This window comes from Equus przewalskii, chromosome 2 (assembly GCF_037783145.1).
Source record: "Equus przewalskii isolate Varuska chromosome 2, EquPr2, whole genome shotgun sequence".
NCBI classification, from domain to species: domain Eukaryota; kingdom Metazoa; phylum Chordata; class Mammalia; order Perissodactyla; family Equidae; genus Equus; species Equus przewalskii.
The window spans coordinates 84,844,364-84,856,776 of NC_091832.1; the positions used below are offsets into that span (position 1 = coordinate 84,844,364).

General features: G+C 38.3%; 1 protein-coding gene across 7 annotated transcripts in view; it reads left to right on the top strand.

Annotated features, from left to right (window-relative positions):
- Positions 1-12,413, top strand: part of NR3C2 (nuclear receptor subfamily 3 group C member 2) — a 325,890-nt gene that overhangs the window by 255,857 nt on the left and 57,620 nt on the right. For all 7 annotated transcript variants that reach the window (XM_070611634.1, XM_008513775.2, XM_070611631.1 and 4 more), the window contains exons 5-6: positions 3,028-3,378; positions 4,668-4,812. In XM_070611634.1, the coding sequence (XP_070467735.1) occupies positions 3,028-3,378; positions 4,668-4,812 (496 nt within the window). The remainder of the gene's footprint in view (positions 1-3,027; positions 3,379-4,667; positions 4,813-12,413) is intronic.

The window sequence follows — 12,413 nt, forward strand, 5'->3', positions numbered from 1 at the left end:
TTGAATGCCCATAAGCATCATGGAAAGTGATGTTACAGGAATACATAAGACATTATTAACAACTTTCAGGAGCTTTAATTTGAGCATACAGCATGTATTAGAAGAGCAGTATAAAATTTTCAAGCATTTTAAAAGGCTACTTTCAGTAATATAAGTATAACTAATTATGTAACTATATTCCCCATACTTTTAGAAAAGATGTTGGTTGAATACATTTGTCTGAAGAATCTGCACACTAATAGTATTCATTACCTTGAACTATTTAAGTAAATATAGATTATTACTTAATTCCAAGTGTGTCTCATATATATTCACAAAATCACAGCACAAAGTTAAATGTAACTGAAATACTAAACATAATGTTGATGATTTGCTCAATAGGTCAATGACCAAAATGACCAGTCTGTGCTACAGGCCACAGTGTTTTGTGTAAGTGCTATAAAAAATATTAAGCATTCTTCTTCATGATATTTCATAGCATTGACCTTAAATCAGCCTTGCGAATAAATACAGCATTATAGACCTAAGGTCTAAAACAAATATGAATTTTATAATTAATTTACAAGCAAATATCGCTTTTAATAAAATTTGAAAATATCACCCTTGGCTATTTCTAGTCAATCAAATTATTGTTATCATCAGATGTAGTCTTAGAAAGGCTGAGGACATTTTAATGAACTGGAACCTTTTTAATATTTGCAAAATTATGGGAAAGAATAGAAGTAACATTGAAATATTGTTTCAGATGTTAGTAATAATTTTCAACATGTTTTTATTTTTCTTATCACTTAGCCCTCTGTGAGATAGGAGTGGGTAGCACTGTTGTGTCTGTTTTTCAGATGAATCACTGGAGGCTTAGAGAAAAGTTTATGTGACACAAAGGCCGCTCCAAGGATCTGATTACCCAAATGACCAATCTGTGCTATTGTGGACTTTCTCAAGCTCTTATTAGAGAGTCATCAATTGACCAAATCGTTATGTTCTTTTCTTCTCCTTCCCTGCTTTTCTAGTTTTGGAGGCGTTTTGCTGATTATTTTTCTTTTGTTCACTCATGTATTTGTCAGAAGCATCTTAGTTACCTACTGTGAGCTCAGCACTACTGGGCAGGACTTTGTTCCAGCTTCCCATTAGCATATATGAATATGATACATCCACTTTTCATTGAAACAATTCTAAAAATCAGATTTTTCTGCCACAAGTCCTTTATTGAAGGAGGCAATCTGTAAAGAAATGAAGTTATTCAAAATGACTGAAATTTTTTAATTGTTTTGCTAATTTTAAACTTCTTAAAGATAGGAATTACGTCCAGTTCATCTTTTAAGCCCAGTTCCAATATTTAATGAATGTGTGGCAGATATATCTCTTGTTGGGTAGCAGCTTTTCTTTTATCTGAATTAGTAAATGTTTCTGTGATGAATGTGGTAAATATTAATGGCCATAATTGTAAACATGAATGGTTATTTTTAAAATCAAATTAATCAGTGTGGCATGGCCCTCTCTATGTTAAATTTGTATTTTATGAGTTCCTCACACACGTTTGAACTAAGTAAAAGATGTCTGGTTTTTCAAGAATTTTCAAATAAATTCTTTAATAAAATTGAAAACCTTACAATTGCAAAGTAAGTTATCACAGCTTTAAGCTCAGTTCTAAACTTTCTTTTCTTTTTATCCATTCATTCATTCATCTATCTTCCCAATTATCTATCCATCTTCCCATCCACCCCACTCACCAGCCATCCAGCCACAAACCCTCCCATTGACCTTCCACCTCCCCATTCTTTCATTTCCCATTATCTATTTTAAGAACTCTTGAGAGAAATGTGAAAGAAAGCAGTTGCTATCAAAGTTAATACTGATTCTTTGGTTTTAATTAAGATGACCACATTATTTATTGTCCAAATTGTGGCACTTTGAGGAGTAAACAGGGCACTATTGGTAATCATGCTGGGAAAACAAGCCTAAACTAGGACTAATCTGGGTGAATCAGAACATATGGTCACTTGTGCATAGGATGTTCTAAAAATCTAAAGTGGGATTCCTACATAGTATGATACTTTTTAGTTCCAGACTATATGATATGTGAATTATCTATTTATATTAAAAACAGAGTGGGACAGATTCTTAAAGATTGTGTATGTGTGTATTGGTGTAACTTACACCTGAATTTCTTTGTAGCATCAATTCCTATACATTTACTAATTAGCTCCCCAGTTTGGAATCATCCAGATAATTAATTTCTTCCCTTTTGTTGCCTTGCTTTGGGGTTGATTGCTCTCCCGTTCATTCAATGGAAACTATAAATAACTTTCTATAGGTGTAGCATTTACCAAGGTGCCATGGGGGCTGTAAAAGAGGAGGAACACCCAGTCTTTGTGTTTGAGCCGTTCACAATATAGCTGGGGACATAGGGCTGGCAGCATTTGTACAAAATGACTACTCTACATACACAAGCGATTGCCCATGGACCACAACAGGAAGAGTAAGTGGTAGAGAAGCATCAAAGAAGAACTATTAAAGAAGCCAAAGAAAGCTAATTAGAGGGAGGAGAGACCACCCTGTGATGGTAAACTCAATGAGGCCATTGTAGCACTGTTGGCAGCTCTTTGGTGGATACTAAGTGGGCATTATTGGCTTATATAAGATATAGTTGAGATATATGTAACTTGTGAGCATGTGAAGTAGTTGATCCTTTCTCTGAACTCTTATCTCTATTTTACATTTACTAGCTGTGTGATCTTGGATGGATATTTAGCCCTCCTGGTCTCAGTTTCTTCATTATAAAATGAGAATCATAATGATACCTACTCATAAAATTGTTAAATCGGTTAATTTATATAAAGCATTTAGGACAGTGCCTGGTATTAGAAAAATATTGAAAAGGTACTGTTCCTGTTAGTATAACAAGTTATCTTAAGAGGAAAAATATGCTTTAGCCAATATAAGTCAATGTTTGATTGTAATTTACCTCATGTATTGTATCCCAAACATAATTTTAATTTGCTTTTATCATTTATAATTTTTTTACAGCTCGAAAGTCAAAGAAGTTGGGAAAGTTAAAAGGGATTCACGATGAACAGTCACAGCAGCAACAGCCCCCACCCCCGCCTCCACCCCCCCAGAGCCCCGAGGAAGGGACAACCTACATCGCTCCTGCGAAAGAGCCCTCAGTCAACACAGCACTGGTTCCTCAGCTCTCCACGATTTCACGAGCACTCACACCTTCCCCTGCTATGGTCCTTGAAAACATTGAACCCGAAATTGTGTATGCAGGCTATGACAACTCAAAACCGGACACAGCCGAAAATCTGCTCTCCACGCTAAACCGCTTAGCAGGCAAACAGATGATTCAAGTCGTGAAGTGGGCAAAGGTAATTCCAGGTAGGATTGCCTCTCCTTTCACAGTCTGCATCTTGATTTAGACAAGTGAGGGCAACAAATTTTGCCATATCCGACAGTGCGATTGGAGTTAGCTTTCTGTTAGATCCTGATGTCAAATTTTTAAGGTGATATCCAGTGAATCAAGTTTGCAGGAAAAATCTGGTTAACGTGCTCATTTCTCCTGAGAAGTTAAGTGTTCTATTATTAATATAATATATACATTTCTTCTGTTGATGATTAAAATGGGATATTTTGTCCCAAAAATATTAGTAAGGTAAAAAACACTCTGTTTGTGAAAGCGCAAACTAAGCCCATTATTAGCAGCTCATACCCAGGGCTAATCTAACCACAGACCAGGTAAACCAAGACCTATTAAGTAAGATGTCTAAGACCCTGAAAGACTCTTCTTTCTGAAAATATCATTTTACCCCCAGCACCCTTTAAATTGTGCTTGAAATTCCTACTTTAGCCATTTTTATGCTATAGGATTTTATTAATAAGGCCCCTATTAAGCTACAGAAACATCACTTAGAATTGCTATCAGATTATCCCTGTTCGTTAACCCAAAACAGTTTCTTAGATTCCCTGTGGTCAACCAGCAGCCATAAGAAGAAAGATTGGGGAAAGCTCTGATGACTGACTGTCCGAAGAGCTTGTCCAAGTGAAACTACATACAAACAGAAGAATTCCATGATGCCACGGGGAATGTAGGGGGGAGAAAAGGAACAGAAGAAGGAACAGAAGAAGGGCTTGAGAAGGAAGACTGTGAGAGAGAGAGGACAGGTGCTAAGGATGCTTATTCTGTTTCAGAACTTTGTTGAAGTCAGGTATTATCCTCGACTATAGGAAGCAAGGAATAATCCTTTTTCAGCCACTGCAAACTCAGGAAAAGTAAAATCTTCCACATTAATGCAGATATGCAGGTGTTGACAGTTATTAAGTTACCCTTTATTTTAATGTTATTCCTTGTGAGTAGGATGAAGCAAGCTTCACATGTTAACACAAATTCTTTCAGTCTCACCAAGGGTTTTAGACCGTCATCCACAACGAAGCTCCCTAAACTCCCCAGCTTAATTGCCCTGGCAGTTCACCCTCATTGAGAATTTAGAATGACTCCGAAATGAAATGTTGAAGAGGGCCAGGCCCATGGTGGTTGCTCCATAAATGGCTCTGGAATTGATTTGAGTTATTAGAGAAAGGTGGCTGTTTGGGGTTGACTTAAGAAGCTTCTTCCTGGAATGTACTTAAATGCTAAGTGTATTTCTGTGATTAATTGTTCTGTTCTCCAGGATTTAAAAATTTGCCTCTTGAGGACCAAATTACCCTAATCCAGTATTCTTGGATGTGTCTATCATCATTTGCCTTGAGCTGGAGATCGTACAAACATACGAACAGCCAATTTCTCTATTTTGCGCCAGACCTAGTCTTTAATGAGTAAGTACCTATTAATTAGCCTTCATAAAATAAACTGCAGAGTTATTTGTTATGCTTTTTTTATGATTTCTAAACAGATGTACATTTGTAAAAGGATCCACTGATATTAGCATTTTTTAAGAGTTAAAAATCTATCATTTGAGAACTTAAAAGTTACTTTTTACAAACTGATAATGCACATGTCTGAGCGTATATAAATCAGTATATATAGAGCTCACATAATAGTATGTGGGAATTGTCCCAAAAGAAAGATGATCCAATTGGCTCCAAAAACTTGACTGGTACAAAGCCACAATTAATAGAAAACAGTCTCTTGGTATCTACTCCAGTTGGGAAGACTATCTAATTTCTAGGAAATGTGAATATATAAAGTGCCAGTTTTTGCAGGCATCCATATAATGGTGCTTTTGTTAACAGTATACAGCTGCTCAATGTTGTTTTCATGACAATCATAATTACCCTTCTTTGCAATCATAAAAGAAGCCAAAATGTTATTCTGTAGTACAACATTTTTAGTTTTATGATGCGTTTAAAAAGATTGAAAGAATTAGAATAGATTTTCTTTGGCTGTGAATTCCCTTCCTATGTTAAGTTTACATTTTAATACTGTTTGCATTCCACGTTAGCACATTTCGTTTGTTTATATCCAGCGGTGCTTCGTTGTAATTGTTGGGTCAAGAAATACTTAAAATAAAAAGGAACATTTGAATTATGATAGTAACCACAGCCACATTCTAGCAGATGGCTCTCTCAAGAGATATGAAAATAGGGTTATTCAGTAGGGAAGGAAGCAGGTGAGAAATAGATTGGTGATAAAAGAAAGAAAAGCAGTACAAAAAATTAAAAGTGGACACAGTGCCAAGATGCCTAAATAGTACCAGCAATAATTTATCTAAGAGTACCAGTTCACCCAAATATGGTGTATTGCAAAGACAATTTAATCTGAAGATTAATTTGGAAACGTCAGTTGTTGGTTCTCGAGGTGACCCTTCTTTTGGCAATTAGTCAGAAAGAATAATTCAACTGCATAAATTTTCACCAAAAGCATAAAGTGAGGCCAAACAACTGACATGCGCATTTTAATTTACTTGTTTTCCTCAGTAATCAGTTGATATTATTACATAGTAAGCCTGTTTTTAAATATGATCTGTAAACCAAAAGAAAAACATATTAAGGAGGGTCTTTGTTTTAAAAGGAAGTGTGGGTAAATAAGAATCTCTATTAGTGTCTCCATTTGATTTTGTTTTAATGGAAGATTAGATTGATCCATTTAATTTTATTTAATACATCTGTTGATTTTTTGTCATAAATATATATAACATAAAATTTTCCATTTTAACCGTTTTTAAGTGTACAAATCAGTGACATTAATTACATTTACATTGTTGTGCAACGATCTCCAGTACTTTTTCATCAACCCAAATAGAAACGGAACCCATAAAGCAATATTTCCACATTCTCCCCTTCCCCAAACACCTGACGCCTCTGGCATATGAATTTGCCTGTTCTGGATATTTCATGAAAATAGAATCATGCAGCGTGAGTCCTTTTGCATCTGGCTTATTTCACTTAGTGTAATGTTTTCAATGTTCATCCATTTAATAGCATGTATCAGCATTTCATTTCATGGGTGAATAATATTCCATTGTATGTATAAGAAGCGACCCTCTTTGTTCGAAGATGCCAGATTTCTGAATTGGCCTACCGGCCACATTTATTTGTAAGCCCAGAGTCGGTACTTGCAGCTCTTCTGTGGTCATTCACAGATGTGTGCAGAGCGGCAATAAATTTGAGTCGCCCAGCATGTACATTTCAGCTGAGGCTCTGTGCCTTCTTGTTTTGGCTCTCATACTGTAAGCAAGTGCCCTTTTCATGGTCTATTTAGTGCTACGTTTCTTGCATTGGTGTGCTTTTTATTGGTGATTTCACTGTTTAAAATGACCCCCAAGCACAGTGCTGAAGCGCTGTCTAGTGTTCCTAAGTGCGAGAAGGCTGTGAGGTACCTTGGGGAAAAAATACAGGTATTAAGTAAGCTTCTTTCAGGCATGAGTTACAGTGCTGTGGGCCATGAGTTCATGTTGATGAACCAACAATATGTATTAATAAGGTGTCTTTAAACAAAAAATACACATAAAACAAGATTATGTATAGATCAGTTGAAAATGTTATGACCAGTGGTTCTGGAGAACCTAACATTGTGTTTCCCCGAGGAAGAGCAGTTCAATATTTGCTAATTCAGTGTTCATTGCAATTTTATAGCATATAGCTACTTTATTTTTACCAAATAAAGAGAATTAACCACATTTTATCTATCCATTCATCTGTTGATGGACACTTGGGTTGTTTCCACCTTTGACTATTATGAATAATGCTGCTATAAACGTTTGTGTATAAGTGTCTGTTTGAGACCACCAACCTGTTTTCCAGAGCAGTTGCACCATTTTACATTCCCACCAGCAATGTAACAAGAGTAACAAGAATCCCGGTTGCACCACATCCTTGCTAACACTTTGTTTGTTTTGGGGTTTTTTTTTTTTAATAGATATACTAGTAGATGTGAAGTGGTTTGGCGGTTTTTTTGTTTGTTTTTAATTGAAAATATATATGACATAAACATTGTGTAAATTGAAGGTGTACAACATGTTGATTTGGTACATTTTTATATTGTGATATGATTGCTATCAGGTCGCCTAATTATCCTCTCTTTTTTGTGGTGAGAGCAAGTAAGATCTAGTCTCTTAGCAAGTTTGATGATTATAATACAACATTGTTTATATTCACTATACTGTGCATCGGATCTCCAGGACTTGTCTACTAGTCGTAAGTTTGTACCTTTAAACAGTCTCTCTCCTGTTCCCCCAACCCCCCACCCCCAGTAACCACCATCTTACTCTGTTTTTATGAGTTAGGCTTTTTAAAATTTCACATAGAAGTGATATCATACAGTATTTACTGTCTTTGTCTTGCTTATCTCTTAGTAGGTGTGAGTGGTATCTCATTGTGGTTTTGACTCGCATTTTCCTAATGACTGGTGATGTTGGGCATCTTTTCACAGGCTTACTGGCCATTTGTACATCTTCTTTGGCGAAATGTCCATTCAAGTCCTTTGCCCTTTTTTTTTTTTTTGAAGATTGGCACCTGAGCTGACATCTGATACCAATCTTCCTTTTTTTCCTTCTTCATCTTCTTCTCCCAAAAGCCCCCCAGTACATAGTTGGATATTCTAGTTGTGAGTGCCTCTGATTGTGCTATGTGGGATGTCACCTTAGCATGGCTTGATGAGCGGTGCCATGTTCGCGCCCAGGATCCAGATCGGCGAAACCCTGGGCCACCAAAGCAAAGCGCACGAACTTAAGCACTTGGCCACGGGGCCAGCACCTCCTTTGCCCATTTTTAATTGGGTTTGTTTATCTTTTTGTTCTTGAGTTGTAGGAATTTTTTATATATTCTGGATATTAAACACTTATCACTTACATGATTTGTAGATATTTTCTCACGTTCTGTGGGTTGTCTTTTCACTCTCTTGATAGTGTCCTTTGATGCACTTCTAAAATTAAAGTTTTAAATTTTAGATCCGATTTATCTACTTTTTTTCTTTCGTTGCCTATACTTTTGGCATCATCTATTAACCTTTAATTGTGTGCAAACAACCAAGTATGCAGGTTCCAAACAGAGTGCAAAATTGTAAGAGTCCTTTTTAACAAATGAAGCTGAAGTAAAGCAACTTATATTTGAAGCCTGGAAAAATTAGTGTCGTTAAAGAGTTTTAGAAATAAATAAGAGATAAAGAAAAAGGAAGAAAAGGTCATATAAGCTTTGTATGCATTTGTCTGTTCTAGAAAATATTAATAGAAATAAAATGGAAAAAATTTGCTTTCTAATATTGTAAGTTGTTAAACGTTATGACATTATGTAACTGTTAGAATAAAAATTTTGTTCTCAGTTCTTAAAACTTTTGACCTCAACTCCAACCTAGACTTCTCTCAGTTTTCTCTCAACTAGAAAGAATAGAATGGAGCCGTGCTTTTTTAAAGGTGACAGGGCTACTCCCAGCAAACATTTGGAAACGACATAAAGCCTGTTGGTCAAATCACATCAACAGAGGTCGGTGCCACATCTCTATCACAGGGTGCTGTGACAGACCCTGTGTTTTTTGGGGAAAGTACTAAGTTACAGAGGATGGCATGCAACTCAAGTCTGAATGCATATGCTTGATTCATCCTACATTTATTCAAGGAATATTTACTAACTGTTGTCAGTGTTGCAGGCAACAGTTTTAGAATAGTGAGGAAAATAAGATACAGTCCCTGTCTTGTATAGTCTAATAAGGGAGACAGAAATTAATCGAAGAATCCTAAAATTATAATTGTGATAAGTATTGAAAGGAAAAGTGCCTTGAGAGCAGCTAATGGGAAGTATTGATCTAGTTAGGGATTGATTAAACTAGTGTCAACCAGGTGAAGGAAATATAGGAGGAGGAAAACTGATCCAGACTAAAGGACTAGCATGTGCAAAGGCCCAATGGCAGGAATGAACTGAATGCAAGACAACGTAGTGATGGACATGGAGAGAAATGCAGAGATGTTGAAAGGCAAAATCAACAGGAATTGTTGGTGGTTGGATTCTGGTAGAGATTGGAGAGGAGGAGGAAGAAGTAGATGTCTAGGATGACTTCCAGGCCTCTGCCTTAAGTGCCAGGTAGGATTTGGTGCCACTCACAGGGATAGGGAGCCAGAGCAGAGGACCAGGGCTTGGAGGGGAAGAGGAAGGTGATGAGGTGTGAGGGCAATTTTGAGCATGTTAAGATTGAATTGCCTTTGAAACATCCAAGAGGAGATATTAAATAGGCAGCTATTTATATGGGTCAGAAGCTTAAAGAGAGGTCCCAGCTGAAGATACAAGTTTCAAGCTCATTTTAGAGGTGGTGGTTAAAGGAAGAAAGACAGGAGAATGCTATGTCACTCTCAGAAAGGAAAATATGGCTGCCAATATTAAATGCTGTTGGAATCCCAGTGAGAGGTGAACTGCAAAGTTCCAGCAGGCCTCACCCATTGCCTGCCAAACCCCACACATTCATGTCTTCTGGACATGTCCCTGCTCTTTCCCTCAGCCGGTAACTGTACTTCCATACCCTTCCATCAAAGGGAAAGAATGATCTGGCATTTTGTGCAAGGGAGTAATGTATGCCGCTCAGCTGAGGGTAGAATGCACTGATGCAATCCTCCGTGGCTCTCCCACCAACGCTCAGCTGTTTGAGACCACCCCTCACCTGCACTGGCAGCTCTTTTTTAAGTGTCTTTATCCTTCCCTTTTTTCCTTTATTTATTTATTTATTTTTTATTTTTTTATTTTTTTGAGGAAGATTAACCCTGAGCTAACTACTGCCAGTCCTCCTCTTTTTTTGCTGAGGAAGCCTGGCCCTGAGCTAACATCCGTGCCCATCTTCCTCTACTTATATGCGGGATGCCTACCACAGCATGGTGTGCCAAGCGGTGCCATGTCCGCACCCGGGATCCGAACCAGCAAACCCCGGGCCACCAAGAAGCGGAACGTGCAAACTTAACTGCTGCACCACCGGGCTAGCCCCTATCCTTCCCTTTTTTCACTGGTACCTTCTCACTAAAATCACGGACTTTGTCTTAATCTTTTTTTTTTTTTTTTTTGAGGAAGATTAGCCCTGAGCTAACATCTGTGCCCCTCTACCTCTATTTTATATGTGGGGCGCCTGCCACAGCATGGCTCGACAAGCAGTGTGTACGTCTGCACCCGGGATCCGAACCAGCAAACCCCAGGTGCCCAAAGCACAGTGCACAAACTTAACCACTACGCCACCGGGCCAGCCCCAAGTCTTAATCATTTTTTAATATCCAGCACCTGACATTGTGTCCAAGGCATAATAGGTACTCCATAAATATTTGCTGACTAAATGAATTATTGAACAAATAAATGAAACAGTCTATTGCAGTCATGCACCACATAAGGTTTCAGTCGATGACAGACCAAGATTAGTACTATATAGCCTAGGTGTGGAGTAGGCTATCCCATCTAGGTTTATGTAAGTGCACTCTATGATGTTCCACAAAGACAAACTCACCTAATGATGCATTGCTCGGAATGTGTCCCGGTGGTTAAGCAACGCATGACTGTAATCAGTCTAGAAGGGGCTTTCTAAGTTATTGCTAATTATGAGGGCAAAGTTTATCATAAAGCAGTGTGACATGGGGATGCCTTGTTTTCACAAACAGAGACATTGCTATATTTAAAACAGGGAGCACAACTTTAACAGGTGATTATTTGTGTTCGTCTTCAACTGCGAAATGGATCTCTAAGTTCCCAAAGACCTTTTGCTTCAGCTGTGTACTGGCATTATTGGAGTTGGAGGAACCGTGGGAAGTAGGGAATAATTAAGGAAAATATTCTTTCCAATTTTTTATTAAACATTAGGGTGAAGATATGAGTTAATATTTTAAATTAGCATAGAACTTTCCTTATTATAAGCTCAAAACTTTTCAAATATGTATTAAATGATTAATTATTCAATTTTACCTTGAAACAGCTTATCATATATTGCTGCAGATCGCTGCAAGTATTCGAATTTCTTATCAATTCAGTACACATATTAAAACTCCCATTTAAGCCTGTAATGAAATTCCTTCAAATTGTTTTTTTCTTTTTAATTTCTGAAATGAAGGCTCAGTGTTAATGTTCTCTTTTAAGTCTTAGCCAATATTTTAGAATTAAAAGTATATTTAAAAGCATGTTTATATCGTCTCAAGTATTAGCCCAATAAAAGATGTTTTTTGAATACTCTTTCACTGTCTTCGTAATTCTAAACCTTTTATTATTTTGGCTCAGAGACTGTTGGTAAGATCGAGAGAGAAGGAGAGCGGGTTGGTAGTTTTAGTCTTAGTGCCACTTTCTGAGCCCCTCTGCGTGAATGTGCTGAGTGTGTCTACAGGGGGGAAGACGTTTGCCTCAGTTTATGAGTGGGGGGAGGTAAATTAGACCCATGGCGTCCTCTGGGTTAAGTGCTGGTTGTACAATGGCAGCACCAGTAGAAAAGTATAGGACTCGGTTGTCAGTCATTTCATGTCATGTTTTCATGGAGTGCTGCCCGTCCCTGGCGTGTCTCCAGTGGGGGATCACTCTGTGGCCAGAGCGGGTGTCCTAAGTGAGGGGTTCTCCTGGGGGACTCTGCCAACAGGACAGTGCCTTTAAGGTCCCTCTGCATTCAAGATCTTGGTCCTAAAGCTTCAGTAGGCCTGGCTCACACCCGGGCTGCATGTTCCAAGGCTGTGTCACTGTCTTGCAGGCTGGAATCAGAGTGTCCTCATGGAGGCCAAGGGTGGTTGGAGTTAGAATGTGGCATGCCCTGCCCTCCGCTCCTGAGGCAGAGGAGGGGGTGATAGTCTGGAGCCACTAGAGGTGACCTCTGTGCCCGGACCCTTGCTCCAGCAGGGTTAGGGCCAGTGACGGATGAGGGACGGGAGTTCTGCTGAGAGGAGCCAGGGAAGTAGGATGAGCCTGGTCAGCTTCCCCTGCACTGGCTCCACCGCTGCCCCTCCTCCATCCCCAGCCTCTGTGCAGTGCCTGTAGTTTCT